At 52.8% G+C, this 16540-nt stretch overlaps 1 protein-coding gene and 1 non-coding gene across 2 annotated transcripts; one reads left to right on the top strand and one right to left on the bottom strand.

Annotated features, from left to right (window-relative positions):
- Nucleotides 1-7: 7 nt before the first annotated feature.
- On the bottom strand, nt 8-6275 carry MAPK3 (mitogen-activated protein kinase 3). The gene is made up of 9 exons (XM_070413501.1): nt 6104-6275; nt 4987-5169; nt 3099-3288; nt 2798-2914; nt 2413-2527; nt 1913-2044; nt 1647-1756; nt 1399-1553; nt 8-592 (listed from the first exon to the last, which is right to left on the bottom strand). Exons 1-8 carry the CDS (start codon nt 6271-6273, stop codon nt 1431-1433), a joined length of 1140 nt encoding a protein of 379 aa, XP_070269602.1. The 5' UTR covers nt 6274-6275; the 3' UTR covers nt 8-592; nt 1399-1430.
- A 1193-nt stretch (nt 6276-7468) lies between these two features.
- LOC139009583 (U6 spliceosomal RNA) lies at nt 7469-7575 on the top strand. The gene has a single exon (XR_011471321.1). It is a non-coding gene; the product is annotated as a U6 spliceosomal RNA (small nuclear RNA).
- The last annotated feature ends 8965 nt before the right edge of the window (nt 7576-16540 follow it).

The following is a 16540-nucleotide window of genomic DNA, read 5'->3' as shown; positions in this document are numbered from 1 at the left end:
CCAGGGCCACATATACACATCTCTATATTTATATATTAGATACAGGCACAGGCGGGCAGGGGCCCGGGCTCTCCACGCCCCCGCCTCCACTTCTGCTCACCCACACACAGAAGCAGCACGAGTTAGATGTGGCAGCTTAGGGGGAGGGGGCTTAGGCAGGGCCCGGCTCCTCAAGGATACTAGCCCTTGAGCCTTAGGAATGTTCCTTGAGGGGAAATGGGTGGGGTTTGAATGAGGTGAGTGGGGCATGGCCGGCCCTGAGTCCCGACTCAGTGCGCCCTATCCCCCACCGTCCCTCAGGAGGTCACAGGGCAGCTGGAGCCCTTCGATTCCAGAACCACCAGAGACTGGGACAGCTGGGGGAGAGGAAGGCCGAGCAGCTGAGGGGAATCTTCTTTGGGGCCACCTGAGCCACAGGTCCTAGGAGCGGGGAGGGAGGGGGCCTGGGCCTGCCTGAAGCCGGAGGCCCGAGCAAAGCGAGGGAAGATGGCCAGGCCCGCCCTGTCCCCGACCTGGGCTGCCGGGGTCCGGGCTGGGCACAGTGTCCATTTTCTAACAGTCCAGCAGGGGAGGGGCAGACAGGAGGCAGGGCCTAAACGAAAAGGCAGGCAGGAAAGGAACCATTAGCACCAGGAGAGCACCTGCCGGAGCTCTGACCTCAACCCCTTTCGTTTCATCCCTACAGTTGAGTGAGATGTGCCTGTTTCCTCATAATGGGGACAATCTTAGTACCTGTCTCATGGTACTGCTGCAAGGGTGAGATGAGCTCATACACAGAAACATCTAGAACAATGCTTAGTGCTCTGTGTTTGCTCTCATTATCAGGACTGTCCCCAGGAAATGGAGCTGCAGAAGTGAAGTGTCTTGCACAATATCACACAGCTCTTACTACGTGTCAGACCTGGGGTTGGAGCGCAGGTGTGTCTGCCTGCCCTCTATCAGGCTCCAGCTGGCGAAAGACCGGAAGTGACGAAGGAGGGAAGAGCAGTGTGGGTCAGAGTCCCCCCAAGGTGTGTGAACTGCTGACCTGGGCACCAGGTGTGAGAAAGCGTGGTATCTGGGTCAGGCTGAGAGCTGCTCGCTCCTCCCAAAGCAATTGGGGCCCCACCTGCCGTACTGGGAGGGGCAAAACCTGGCTCCGGTCCCCAGATGGGTGAGAGGGGCCTTCAGTGACCCCTAGGGCTGGAGGCAGCAGGGTGTGGACAGATGGGAGACATTTGGGGCTGGGGGAAAGGAGGGACATCAAGACTGGCAGGCCACAGGTCTACGGCCTGGGCAGGCTCTGGCCCTTCTGTTGCGACCACAGACATGGATCATGGGCATGAGCTTTGACTGTACAGGATGTTTGGTACCCTGGTCTCAGAGTGAATCAGCGCGTGGGCGGTGGGGCGCACTCACCCAGCCCCGGGGAACGGAGGCATCTGTTCAGGTTAGGTGGCCTCCAGCACCCCAGGCTGGAAGCGGGCTGTCTCCTGGAATATGAGCTCCTTCAGCCGCTCCTTGGGTAGATCATCCAGCTCCATGTCAAAGGTGAAAGGTTCCTCGGCCACTGGCTAGGGTGGCAAAGATGTGAGGCTCAGGCCAGATACTGAGGGATGCCTACCCACCCACTTACCCACCAGGCCTGCTCCTGGTGGCTGACCCACCTCATCTGTTGGGTCGTAGTACTGCTCCAGGTAGGGGTGAGCCAGGGCTTCTTCTACTGTGATCCGTTTATTAGGGTTAAAGGTCAACATCCGGTCCAGCAGGTCAAGGGCTAAGGAAGGGCAGGAATCAGGGGTCAAAGGGAAGGCTCGGGAAGCTCCCAGAAGTACTGTTTTGCTTCTCTGTGCCCAGGGGGCCTGTCTACTCAGGCAGCTGCTGGGCTTGCACCCAGCTTTCACCCCCCCGTCAACCCCCATGTCGCTCTCACCTTTGGAGTCTGACTTGGGGAAGAGCTTGGCCCAGGCCACCTTGGTCTTGGAAGGCAGAGACTGCAGGTAGTTCCGGGCCTTCATGTTGATGATACAATTCAGGTCCTCTTGGGATGGGGAACCCAGGATGCCTATGGGTAGGGCAGGTGACTTGGTGAGAGATCCTCTCTCCCTTCTGGGAACAGAAGGAGCCAAGAACAGGAGCTCCCACAACCCATCCCATGCCCTGAGAGTTATCTCCAGCCAATACTATGATGATGAAGCCAGGGGTCTGGACACGGGCAGCCCTCAGTTCAGATCTCAGCTCCAGCACTTCCTTGCTTTTTCCATGTGCCAGCGGGAGAGCATCTATATCACTGACATCCTGTGAGGTGCTGCAGAGGCTCCAAATGTGGTGGGACCCCTGATCCAACTCCCACACTCACCAACCCTGACCCCAAAGAAATCTCACTTCCAACAGACTAACCTCCCTTCCCCTCAGCTGGCCAGGCCCCCTCACCCAGAATGTGGTTGAGCTGGTCCAGGTAGTGCTTGCCAGGGAAGATGGGCCGGTTGGAGAGCATTTCAGCCAGAATGCAGCCCACAGACCAGATATCGATGGACTTGGTGTAGCCCTGGGGGGGGGAAGGGGGGGAGGGAGAAAGTGGTGGGCCCCGGGCCAGCCTCAACAGGTCCCTGTTGTCTGGGCCAAGCCACCCCCCGAACCTGGATTCAATGCTGCAGGAGGCAGAGAGCAGAGCCTGGGAAGAGCTAGTGCTTAGCTTCTTTCCAGACCCCAAGGACCAGAGTAATGTGACCCGGCCCAGGGGGTCCCTGCCTGGCTCAGAGGTAGCTCCAGGGCTTCCGGGGACCTGGCCCCTTCCCTTTGGGGGTGGGTCCCCTACCTTGGAGTTCAGCATGATCTCTGGGGCCCGGTACCAGCGAGTGGCCACGTATTCTGTCAGGAAGCCAGTGTGGTCATGCTCGGGATCGGCGATCCGGGCCAGGCCAAAATCGCAGATCTGGAATCCAACCGGGGCTGCTAAGCTTGGTGCTCAAGGCCTCCCCGCCCTAGCAGTCATTTCGCCATGCCCCTGCCCATGCTGTTCCCCTGGCTGGCAGTGCCCTCCTGCTCCGGGGGGCTATGAGTCAAATGGAAGCCCCAGACCCCGGCGGGAGGAGGGAACAGGCACCCAGTCCCCGGACCTTAAGGTCGCAGGTGGTGTTGATGAGCAGGTTGGAGGGCTTTAAATCCCGGTGGAGCACGTTCGCTGAGTGGATATACTTGAGGCCCCGCAGGATCTGGTAGAGGAAGTAGCAGACGTGGTCGTTGCTCAGCTGCTGGCTTTTGAGCAACTTGTACAGGTCTGTCTCCATCAGGTCCTGCACAATGTAGCTGAGGATGGTATCGGAGACCCCACAGGAGGGGGCAGCAGGAGGCACTTGGTTAAGAAGAACGGGCTCTGGTGACTAGGCCCCGCATGCCCTCCAGCTGGCGCCCCTCAGACTCAACAGATCTGCCAACCCCCATTACAGGCTGGGCAAGGCCCAGGCTCTCGGCCTCTGCTGCATCTCAGCTGGTGACCTGAGCAAAAGCACTTCAGTTCTGCAGGAGGCAGGACAACTCCAGCGAAGAGCAGCAGCTCTGGGGTTCACCTGCTGTGTCTGAAGTCCCCACCCCCTGCTCATTGGTTTTACCACCTCAACCTGTCTGCACCTCTATTTCCTCGTCTGAAAAGTAGGAAAAGAAGGGTTCTTTCGAGAGTGGTGGTGACGACGAGATGAGATGACCCATGTAAAGAAGCCAGCCCAGTGCTTGGCACGCTGTAAGTGTTCAGCAACATGAACTCGTGTTGCTATCATACATGCCTGAGCCACATGGCTGTTGAGAGGGTTAAATGAGATAATGTATGCATACCATCTGGCATGCAACAAATGTTTGCTTAAAAATAAATGTCTACCTTATGGGAATGGTTTGTGCAAGGCAAGTGAGGAGACACTCCCAACAGCACGCTCCTGTTCAAAGAGTGCTTGGCCGTGCATCAGAAGAGAGAGGAGTAAATGTCCTTAGGTAATTTAAGATTAAACTTGCATGCATGCATACATACATACACACACGTCTCTTGGCTTGTCTCTACAAGAATAAGGGCTATCTTCTAGAATCAGCCCCACAGGGCCTTCAGAGAACATGTGGGCCAACCCTGTTTTATAGATGAAGGTGCTGAAGGTCATGCGGCGAGCTGGGAGTGAGCGTGGAGGTTTCCTGCCCGCAGTTTGTGGTGGGGGCCTGCAGACGCCCGGTACCAATCCCCATGCTTGGGTGGAGAACTGGGACTGACGGGGTGGGTGGAGTGGGGGAGAGGTGACAGTATTAGAAGCTGCTAACAACAGAGGCAGGCAGGAAGTGGACAGCAAACTAGGAAAGTGATATGGGGGGAGGGCAACACAGGCCAGGCTGGCCCTCCCTGGGCAAGGTGCAAGGCCACAGGTGACTGGGTGGGGCTCCCAGCAGGAAGTCCTGGAGAAAGGACAGGGTTTCTTTTGGGGGAGGGGCAGAGGCAGCAACTGAAGGCTTTCTGAGCCTCAATCTCCTCATGTACGAAAGGGAGCCGAGACCTGTCTCATCGGGCAGGTGGGGGGTAGAATTCGAAATGTGAAAGCCCTGGGCAGGCACAGCGCCTGACGCATAGTAGGCCCTCAGAGAGGGGCAGCTTTCTTCTTGCCTCCCAGGCTGAGGACCCAGAGGGGAAAGAACCGTCTGTTAAACAAGAACTGGCTGTGGGCAGAGGCTGGGTCCTGTCACAATAGTGGACATATCAGGAGACAAAGCCCCATGGAGACCATCTTGCCCAGACCCCACAGCGGCAGAGCAGAGAGAGCAGACGTGCCCCAGGCCACACTGCCTGGCTGCAGCAGGCCAGGATTCACCCGGGGCAGCCCAGCCTCCGACCTCCTGTGGCCTCTTTTCCGCTAGGTTTCTCTTACTGGGCTTATTCTGGAGGGTGACAGGGAAGAAGGAAACAGAAAGAAACCCAATGTTCCCCCAGCCCAGCTCTGAGGCCGCCTGGCAGCCAGCTGGCCAAGTGAAGGATACACATCCCTCATGGCATCCAGGGTAGGTGCCCGAAGAATGTCTCGGATGCTGATGACATTCTCGTGGCGGAAGCGCAGCAAGATCTGGATTTCCCGCAGCGTGCGCTGGCAGTAGGTCTGGTGCTCAAAGGGGCTGATTTTCTTGATGGCCACGCGTGTCTTGCGGACGTGGTCGTAAGCTGAGCTGAGAGGGCCAGAGAGGTGGTGTTGGTGTGGTCCTACAGAGGGGGAGTCCAGGCCGGCTGGCCCCACCCAGGCCGTGGCCGGGAAGGGAGGGAGCCGAGAGGGCTCTGGCCAAGTCGTAAACAATGCTGGTTCCTTCCTGCTGCGAAGGCCTGCGCTCTCCAGGGAGAAAGCTGGGGACCGGCCAGGCAGCCCTTCGGTGACTTCACAAAGAGAGGAAGAGCGCCGCTCAGACTTCCCCTCTCTGCAGCCCGCTCCCTTCGAGCTGCCCTGCCCCGCCCCGCGATGGGCTCCCGCAGCCCAGGACAGGTCGGGGGCTGGGAGACGAGTGCAGGGCAGACAGTGAGGCAAATACCGGGAGAAGGAGGGAGTCACGGGGGCTGGAGGGAGGCATGAGGCAGGCAGGTCTGGCAGGGCAGCAGAGCTGTTCCCCATGAACAAAGCCCAGGGCACACCGTTGGGAGGGGAGAACGCACAGTCCCCCTCCCCCCCCCGAAGTTGCGGGAGGCGCTCCCGGCCCAGCCCAGCACTGCCCAGCCCTGTGCGCTGCGCTCTCCCGAACCCCTCGCCGGCCTCCCCGGGGGCACCCCAGGCATCCCCCCCAGAGGAGGGTCCGCACTCCCTCTCCACTAAGGGCGGCACCGTCCCAGATCCCATTCTCCTCACCGCACCCCCGTGCACAGGGCCCCGGGCCCCGCAGCTCCCCCACACCCAGGTCCCCTCCCTTCACCGCGAAGAGGCCGGTTCAGGCTCCAGCCCCTCCTGGGCGCACGCAGAGGTCCTCTCCCCGGGCGCTCCCAGTCCGGCCGACCCCCGCCCCTCGGGACGCCCGGACCTCCAGGCGCGGAGAGCACCCGGCACCCGGGCCCTCCCGGCCCGCAGCCCCCGCCCCGCCGCAGCCCCCGCCCCGGCGCCCCTGCCCGGACGCCCCTCACCTGACCATGCCGTACGCGCCCTCGCCGATGTACTGCAGCTGCGAGTAGCGCGGGCCCACGTCGAACGGCTGCCCCTTCACGACCTCCACGTCCCCCGCGACCCCCGGCCCGACCCCCTCGGCGCCCCGGGGCTCCCCGCCCCCGCCCCCCTGAGCCGCCGCCGCCGCCATCTCCACTCCTCCTCCCGCCGCCCGCCTCTCCCCGCGCCCCGCCCGCCTCGCCCCGCGCCCCGCCCGCCTCTCCCCGCGCCCCGCCCGGACCCCGCCCCTTCCCGCCGCCTTGTCACCCGCGGAGCCGCGCGCAGGCTGGTCCCCGCGCGTCCCCGACCCGCGCGTCCCCGCGGCCGTCACGTGGCCCCGCGGGCGCGCGCGGCGTTCCCACGGCTGGTACCTGGCCTCCGGCGCCCCGGCTGGGGCCGCGGCTGCGGGGCTCCCAGCGCTCCCGCCTCCCGCCTCCCGCAGGACGGCCCGCCCCGCCCGCCTTTCCGCGCGCCCAGCGGGGAGGCCGGGAGCTGCCTGCGGCGGGGACTGGGTTTGCTGGAAACACACCAGGAGGCTTTTCTCAAAAACAGCAAAATAGGCAACATCGCTGTTGTCACTGGAGTTCGCAAAACTGAAATGCTGTCAAGATGTCTTTTTTATTGAATTTATTGGGGCGACATTGGTTAAAATTATATAGATTTCAGGTGAACCATTCTATAATATACATCAGCTGTAGATAGTGGTGTGTGTTCACACCCCAAGTCTCCTTCCATCACCTTTTTTTTAAAAAAAATTTTGTTGATTTTTTAGAGAGAGGAGGGGAGAGGGATAGAGTTAGAAACATCGATCAGCTGCCTCCTGCAGGCCCCCCACTGGGGATGTGCCCGCAACCAAGGTACATGCCCTTTACCGGAATCCAACCTGGGACCCTTGAGTCCGCAGGGCGATGCTCCATCCGCTGAGCCAAACCGGTCAAGGCTCCTCCCGTCACCTTTTACCCCCATCCTCTCTTCTACCCCCATACCCTCTTCTGCCTCCCCCAGCCTCCGTAAGGCCGTCATCTTTTGATTCTGTACTAGACTTTATAGTTTGCACACGTAATTGATCGCTTCAGTTTCTTCGGACAGCTCCACAATCTGGGGGTCACCTTATGGTTTTAGCTGGACAAGTGAGGCCATGCCTGTCTTGTTCTCCGGTTTTGCAGATGGGGGACCTGGGAGTTGGGGAGCTGAGACTTAACAGGATATCTTCTGACACAGAGGCAGGCAGGGCTCTTTTTAATTCCATTCTGTCTCCCAGAGTCACAGACTGTCAACAGTGAAGACCGGGCCCTCAGAGACGGTCAGTCCAGCCCCTTCACTTCGCAGGGAAGACGGGAGCTGGTGTGCTCGCTTCGGCAGCACATGTACTAAAACTGGAACGATACAGAGAAGATTAGCATGGCTCCTGAACAAGGATGACATGCAAATTCGGGAAGCGTTCCATAAAAAAAAAAAAAAAAAAGATGGGAGCTGGAAGTTTCAGAAAAACATTTGCTGGCCTTCAGTAAGTAAGCACTTTGTTTCTTTATTAAAAGCTGGGAGGAGGTCCTTATATGTATTATAGATCAAGAGACAAAGTGGGCCAGTAATTATGATTCTGAAATTGCTCATAATTGGATCTATGACCGGGCACTCTAATTCAGATTAATGAGACCAAGTTGCTGGCTCCCAATAGCCCACAAGTCAGTGAAGGTTCAAGAGGTGCTAATTAGATCAGTGTTTCAAAAAGTTACTCATTTGATAAGCTGTTGAATGGCACTGTGCGCAGAGCTCCGAGCTAGGCGCTCTGGCTGATGGAAGGTTATGGTACAGTGTGAATTAGTGGTTAAGAGCCAGAGCTCTCTGGAGCCGCATTGCCCAGGTTAGAACCCCACCTTTGCCATTTACTCACTGTGTTACCCTGGGTGGGTTCTCCACTGGCCTCTCTACTCGTGGAGTTTACGTATAATCTATTGAAAAGATGCACATACATAAATCAATGTAATACAAGATACATGGATGTGATACATGGTGTGTGAGCTGGGGCTGGGTGAGGTCACTCTAGAGAAGTGAGAAGGGAGTAATGGAGGAGGTGGCATTTGCATCATTGAAAAAGAAGTAGGGTTTCGGAAGGTCGGGGTAGAGGAAAGGCATCAAGAAGAAGGAGCCGCATGAGTCCCGGCATAGAGGCAGGAGCACGATTGTCCAGTGTGGTGCGGTGTGAGGGGTTAAGGGGAGTTCGGGCTGGGCAGGTGGGTTGAGGCCAGATCGAGGAAGGCCTTGGATTCGGGCCAGTTTAGATGTTACTCAGGAAGCAGGAAAAGCCTTTGAGGGACTTTTGCTCGACCATTTTGCAACGTCAGGAGAATACAGTGACTCAGAGGAACGCCATGGATTTCAGCATGGAGCCATGTTTCCTGAATGGGAGTGAGTGTCCTGCCTTAGGCAAGGCTGGTCTATCCAGAGGGGTGCCTGCCACCTCATGCTGTGTCTTACTCTCCCTCAAAGGCGTGTGACTGAGACTCCCCTCTAGTGGCCGAAGCTGGTACTTCCTTGGAGACTGGAGTGGGATTTCTCTATTTATAGATTCATATTCAACTTATATATATATAGACTGAACATCTATTCTGTGCTAGGCGCTGTCATGTACTTTATCTCTTACCGTTCTCACAGCAGCCATATGAAGTGGATAGTATGAACATTTAACGGGAAAAAGCAGAGCGTACTGAGTTTTGGAGTTGGAAGAACCTGAAAGAATCATTTTCTCTGTTACGTGGTTCATCCTCTCACAGCTCACTGCACTGCTTGAGTTTTTCTAACAGCTGCCACTTGGCTTACCTCTGTCCTCTTAGATCGACCTGGACTAAGTATTAGATCAGTTCTTATCTGTTTGTGATGTCAAGGTCATAGCGGAGGCCAGTGGGTAATTTGCCCAGGATAACACCCATTCCCATTTTGACAACCAGCTAGCCAGCACCAACTGAGAAAGCAGCAACTGTGCAGGAATAGGGGTCAGAACACATTTAACAATTTATTAAGTTTTAATTACCGACCATTTTTTTCAATCCCAAACCCCGCTGTTACAGAAGTACCTTGGGACACTTCTTCCGGTATTAGAGATTAGCTGTGACCAGACATGTCCCCTCTGGCAGAGGCGTTCTTCAGCTGCTACCTTCTCTGAAATCTCTGTGGTTAGCTCTGCCGGCGGCACGGGGCCCCTTCCCTGGGCTGTCCTCACCAGCCTTTTTTCTCCTGTGGATGAAAAGGGACCACATACTGAACCTGACAAGCTCAGGGAAGGCCTGCATGTTGGTCTTGCAAACTCGGAGACCTAAAGTAACCACAAGGATGGTCTGAAATGAAAACTCTTTAACTAAAAGCTGTTATGGCAGGTCGTCATGTCCTAGGCTAGACTCTACCCCGACAAAGGTCATCGTCACCTTAACCAAGCCTGTCTATTGTCCTTTGCATCTACAATAACATTCCTCTGGAATGTCAGGGTAACTCCCCTTTTTCTAGACTCCTCAGGGCACAACCAGTGCACCAAGGCAGAGAGCTCTCACTGTGACTGTTGCCGTGTTAATTATTGACTGTTAACGATCCTGTACCCACCCATGTAAAAGAAATATGTGTCTATCATTTTACTTTTTATACAATCCCAGAGGTTCCGCCCTCCTCGATTTCTCCCACCTCCCTAACCTATCACCAATGGATTTCATGTAATCCACATACGTCTCTTCTGATTGTAATCTCTCTATATAAAAGCCTAAGTGACCATTACAACCGAAAGACCAGAACGACCGGTCGACTGGTCACTATAACGCGCACTGACCACCAGGAGGCAGACACTCAACGCAGGAGCTGCCCCCTGGTGGTCAGTGCGCTCCCACAGCGGGAACGCCGCTCAGCTGCAGGAGCTGCGCCCGCCTGGTTGGGGCTCCTCCCTGGCCACCTGCCACTTCAGCACTGCTACATCCCTGGGGGGAGGGGAGGTGCCCCCGAGGGGTCCCAGATTGTGAGAGGGTGCAGGCCAGGCTGAGGGACCCCACCTGTGCATGAATCTGTGCACTGAGCCTCTAGTGTATAAAATAAGGTGCAAAACTACCATTACCTCAGTCTGATGATATTCTGCTTCCCAGCAACTGTGGACAGTTTGGCTCAAATAAACTCATAAAAATTCTCCATAGGTTTGAATGTTTCTTACATGGACACTCCACAGTGTCTCCTTTAGTTACATCATATTCCTGCCGTGACAACTGGTTCCTGTATGTGAACTCTCTAACCTTAGCCATTGCCTTTCTGCCGGCCCCAGTTCGTTCCCTTGTTTGCTGAGCAGCGCCACCTGGAGGCTATTCGACACGCAAGCTTCAGCATGTCCCATGGACACGCCCTTTTACCCCAAACCCGGTTCTCTTCCAGACTCTCCTTCCTTTAGTGCGGCTACCACTCTCTCAGAGTTGAACCGTTATTTTACTATCTTTTCATCTCTCTATATCTAACCATCTCTATATCTCACCATTTTATTGCCATAGTATTTCCCAACGCCATCCTCTCTACTGTTGATCAAGCCCTAAATTTCATATTTTAATTTTATTTTTTAAAATATTTTCAGAACTTACCCAGAAGTTGCAAAAACAGTTCAAAGAATTCCAATATACCCTTCATCAGCACTCTAAATGTTAACATTTTAAATAAACATAGTACAGTTATTAAAATCAAAATGTTAACATGCATAGAGTTAATCTATAGATCTTTTCAAATTTTGAAAATTGTTCCTCTAATCTGCTCATCTCTGTCCCCCTGCCCCCCCCCCCCCCCCCCAGCCATATAACTAAAATCCCAGATGTGACTCCCATTGGTCATTGGTTCTGTTTGGATCCTGTACAAATCCCTGAACCAATCAATGTGGAATTGGGGGTTCACTTATCTCTACTTGTGTGACATGAACTGGAGGAAAGATGCCTTTCCCAATGAAATCTGGGGTGCTCTCCACAGAAAGTGTTGAGCAGACAAAACAGCAGTACCCATTTCAAAGGTTCTGTTTAGAAATTCTAAATTTCCCATTAACTACCAAGTAGAGTCCAAATTCCTTTACCAACATCCAAGGCCCTACCTACTCGGATCCAAATCTATATTTTCTGGCTCATTTTATTTATTTATTTATTTTTGTTAAATTATGTTATTGATTTTCAGATAGAGAGGATGGTAGAGAGAGAGAGAGAGAGAGAGAGGAAGAGAGGGGGCGTGCTGCCTCCTGCATGCCTCCTACTAGGGATTGAGCCACAACCTGGGCATGTACCCTGGCCAGAACCGGACCATGACCTCCTAGTTCATAGATCAATGCTCAAATGCTGAGCCACACCAGCTGGGCCAGCCATTAAAAAAAAAAAAAAAAAAAAAGCATTCCTCAACTTGCTGCAAGACTTTGGTTAATTTACAGAGTTTTTAAAAAGTTGACTCTTTTTTTAAAAAATGTATTTTATTGATTTTTTACAGAGAGGAAGGGAGAGAGATAGTTAGAAACATCGATCAGCTGCCTCCTGCACATCTCCCACTGGGGATGTGCCCGAAACCCAGGTACAAGCCCTTGACCGGAATCGAGCCTGGGACCCTTCAGTCCACAGGCTGACGCTCTATCCACTGAGCCAAACCAGTTTCGGCGATTCTTTTTTTTTTTTTTTAATTGCTTTTATTTAGGAGTGAATTTTCATAGGTCCTCCCTTTCCTATTTTTGCTGATATCATCCAAATCAACATTTAATTAATATTAATGTTCAAACATCAGTTCACCCACCAAATTCCAGTGCTGTGCTCAGGTCTCTTTATATGATCTGCAAAGATGCCCTGAAAGATTGTGCTTCTTGCTTAAAACTAAGCAGAAAGCAAGTAAAGTTCTAAAAGTTCCCCATCTTACAATGTTGTAACTTTACTGTAACACCGTGAAAAGGGGAAATGAGGTTTATTTAGCTTGAGCAGTTCTCACTCTTCCTGCTACTTGGTGCTCACAAGTTATCTGAAGAATCTAGAATCTAAAATCTTGTCAGAGTGACTAATATTGAAGCCCTTGGTGAATAGTTTTATAACTTCCATTTTAAATTTTCTTGCAAGTCAGCATGCTATCCCCAGTGCTTTTCCTGCTTTCTAAAATTTCTCAAAGTTTGTCTACAATAGTTCCCAAACCATTTCTCCAGTTCCCTTCAGCATCGTGGCAGATGGACTGCACCCGAAATTTGGGGTCTTAAACATTTCAATTTAGTTAGTGTTCTCTTATCTTCCTTCACTTCGCTGGGGCCTCAATTTCCATCTGACCACACCCTTAGGCCATTTAAATCTCCAGCATCATTCTCTCCGTAGCAGGCGAACCCAATGAGAGCTGAGAGGTTCTCCTTTCTCTGGGTCATCTGTTAATATTACACCATCTATGCTCTGCAATGGGCCCTTTTCTTCCTTCTTTTCTCCCAATATAGCCATACAAACCCTTTTTGATGTCTAGAGCATGTTTCGCAATCTCAGTTCCACCCGAGCCACAGCCATCCTGACACTGTTCTTACGGGTTCACACAAGCCTTTTGTGTTTGTCCCGGAGTGGGTAGCTCTTCTTCCGTTCCCTGTCAGAGAATTTGCCGTGCGGCCACTTCAGTTCCTTGAAATGCTCCTCCCATTGCTTGTCAGGATCTAAAAGGGCTGAAGGAGCGACTGGTTTTTGTTTGGATATTCTTGAAACAATACTGAAAACTACACATATTAGTTTAGTATTGGAACATAAAGAGCCATATGTTTAATACATGCAAGGAGGCAATTGTCCATCATTTAGCATCCAATAATTAATTTATGCGTTAATTTAGCACCCAATGATTAATTTAGCACTGTCATGGTCACAGGAATTTGGAAAAGGCATATCAGGAAAAGCTATACTGTGTTCTAGTGGGGGTGACTCTAATGGCTGAGGGTGGAACTGTGGGGGCCGGGGACCCACTTCCCGGATGGTTTCTTCATTGATGTGACTGTCACCTGGGCTGGGCTGGCTGAAGAACAGCTCCCCCATACTGTCTGCAGGAGCCGCACCAGCGCGGTGGTGGCAGGGTAGTTGCACGTCTTACCTGGGAGTTCCAGACTCCAGGAGTGAGTGTGCCCGTGAGCGAGGTGCCATTGCATGGCCTTCAAGGGCCCCTCCTCGGAAGCCACAGAGCATTGCGTCCACCGCTCTATTTATTGAACCAGTCACAGCCAGCCCAGACTAAGGGGAGTGGACAGAGACCCCAACTCTTTTTAAAAATATATATATTTTTGTTGATTTCATAAAGAAAGGGAGAGGGAGAGAGAGAGAGAGCAACATTAATGATGAGAGAGAATCATTGATCAGCTGCCCCCTGCGTGCCTCACACTGAGGATCAAACCCACAACCCAGGCATGTGCCCTGACTGGGAATCGAATGAACCATGACCTCCTGGTTCATAGGTCGACACTTCTGAGCCATGCTGGCTGGGCTAGATCCATCTCTTGGGGGCGGAGTGTCAGAGAATGCATGGCTCAGAAGAACTGTTCAGCCAACCCACAGAAAGATAAGCTTAATCAAATGGTTATTGTTGTAAGTCATTAAAATCGTTTGTGGCCATATTTTAAAACTGCCTCAGTTTTATAAATAATTTTCTATAAAGGTGAAGTATATGTCTCTGGCTGGAAGGTTGACAAACCAGTGACAAGAAATATTTATTTTCAACACATTTCTTCTTTAGATCCGTTAAAATATGTTGGCATAAAAACAAAACATATGCTTCTTATAAAAACACACACATACAGCCCTAGCCGGTTTGCCTCTGTGGATAGAGTGTCAGCCTGCGGATTGAAGGGTCCCGGGTTCAACTCCGGTCAAGGGCACATGCCTGGGTTTCGGGCTCGATCCCCAGTGTGGGATGTGCAGGAGGCAGCCGATCAATTATTCTCTCTCATCATTGGTGTTTCTCTCTCTCTCTCTCTCTCTCTCTCTCTCTCTCTCTCTCTCTCCCACTCCCTTCCTCTCTGAGATCAATAAAAATATTTTTTTAAAATATGCACATACAGAAAGTGGGAGAGTTCTCCACCTCAATTATCTATCTATTTATTTATTTTCCAAAGTTGCATATGCACATGTCTAGAAATTCTATGAGGCTTATTATGAAAAGCTGGGGTTCCCATAATTTCCTGTTCTCCAGGGGCACTATGTTCAACACCTTGAGCTAATTATCTGGTATTCCCCATATATCTAAGTGGCATGGGCATATTGCCGCTTCTTGAGTCTTGGGATTTAGGCATTATCTATTATTGTGCAAGTCAGGGCTTTAACGCTCACCTTCCAGACACTCCTCCCTTATCCACTCTCCCGCCCCCATGTTACTCTATCATACACAAATGTGGTTACATAGATATTCAGGGTTTACATCACTGCAACTGTGTGCACACTATTCATAGCTGGCCGTGTGGTTACAATGACTGCTTCTCCCGCACCTCTTGTTTCCCCTCTTTCCCACACCGAGTTAATATTGTGTCCAGTTCCTGCTGTTTCATTTGTTTGCTTTATATGTATAACATGAATTCAAGCCTAAACTCTGCCTTGAGGTTTAAATATCTCATTACATTCAAACGCATTAGATTCTCTAATGGCTTCATTTCTTAGAGACTCTTCTCTGCAGCTTCTGACCTGCCTGCACCTGGAGTGGCTGTTCCCCAGGCTGCAGAGCGGTCTCCTAGGCTCCCTTCACCGCCCACTGGGACTGCCTTCACATCTCCCTCCCTCCCTCCCTCCCTCCCTCCCTCCCTACTTCCCTCATCCCTCCCTCTCTCCCCTCATCCCTCCATCCCTCCCCTCATCCCTCCATCCCTCCCATCATCCCTTCATCACTTCCTTCCTTCTTTTCGCTGCAAAAAGCTTTGTTGTTTCCATTTGGTCCAATGCTGGTGAGAGGGCTCCCGGGTTAAAAGGATGCCCAGTGGTTTCCGGGAGAGGCTCAGGCGGAAGGCAGGCACCAGGGGGGTGCAGAGGGGCCCTCAAAGGCCTCGGCTCCAGAGGCTCCTCGTCGTGCTGGGGGCCCTCAGCCTGCGGAGGTGAGTCAGGTGCTTTCACATCCTCCTCCAGGAAGTGGTTCTCCAGGAAGTCACAGAGCTGAGGGCATAGGAAATTACGGGGACCCCAGCTTTTCATAATAAGCCTCACACAGATCCCCCAAGGGCCTGGTTCAGGTTGGCTCTTCTCCATGGCCATGGCGGCTTCCATGGCGCCCTGGGAAGGCTTCAGCAGGGCCTGGGAGAGAGTGCGGCCACTGCGCTGGTTTTGCATCTTTAGGAGACACTGGGTGCCCTTGTGCTTCTCCTCTAGTGAAGAAGTAGCCCCTGCCCTCCAGAGCCACATTGTCTCAGTTGAAATGGAAGCCCAGAGAGAGGCAGGTGCAGGCAGTCACAGATGCAGGGGGACTAGGCTGTGGCCGGCAGCCTCCACCTCGGAGGAACAATTCTGGTGAGTTTGGGAGCTCATGGCTGTTCAGCAATGAATTAAGGTCAAAAACGGTGTTGGCTGGTCTTGGAGGCTGAGGATGTTTGAGGTGGGTCTGGAGGTGGAGACTGGAAAAGAGGTTGGAGTGGGGTCAGAAGCGGGAAGAAGGGGTGTCCCTGTGTCTGTTCCATGCAAACGCTGTGGAAACAAGAGCCAGATCCGGGGACTGCCATGGGCAGTTCATCTCTTTCTTGAGTTGATCCCTAGTTTCCTGGATTCCGTGTCTTCTCTTTCTTGCTGTAGCCCTGGCTTTGGTTGGTATATTCTCTAGAACCTTGATCAGTAAGGGTGCATCTTTGAGAGTTTGCTATGTCTCAAATGTCTTTATTTTACTTTCACACTTTATCTTCGGATAGAGAATCAAGATGGAAAGTCACTTGTCCTCGGTATTTTGAATGCACAGCTGTCCACTCCGGCTCCTGTTGTCAGCACTGGGAACCCAGTTCCATGCTGGTTTACGACGGTCAGAAAACCTCTGGCCTCTGGGAGCAGGCGGGCTCTTCCCTGGCCCCGTGCTCTAAAAGTCTTGGTCTGGACCCATTTCATCCACTGTGTTGGGCCCCATCAATCTGCAAAGACATCCCCCAAGTGTTTTTCCTCTTTTACTGTAGAATGTGCATGAAAAGAACTATCACCTCGGTCAAGAAATATAAGATGGCCAGCTTCCCAGAGCCCAACCCCCACCCAGGCTGGTCCCTGCTCCGAGGTCACGACCATTTTGACTGCCGTGGTCACCATCTTCTTGACTTTCTTTGTAGTTTTCTCCCATGTGTAAACCTCTAAGCCACCCAGTTGAGTTCTGCCAGCTTAGCAGGACTTTATAAAAATGGACGGCATCACAGTTACCGCCGTCACCATTTCTCAGTGTACAGTTCAGTGTTAAGCATATTCACATGTTGTGTAACCACCTCC

Source organism: Myotis yumanensis, unplaced genomic scaffold (assembly GCF_028538775.1).
Source record: "Myotis yumanensis isolate MYYU_CA2020_CCGP unplaced genomic scaffold, mMyoYum1.0.hap1 SCAF_4, whole genome shotgun sequence".
Lineage (NCBI taxonomy): Eukaryota > Metazoa > Chordata > Mammalia > Chiroptera > Vespertilionidae > Myotis > Myotis yumanensis.
The sequence above is the reverse complement of the archived record's forward strand: the minus strand, read 5'-3'. Positions and strand labels throughout refer to the sequence as shown.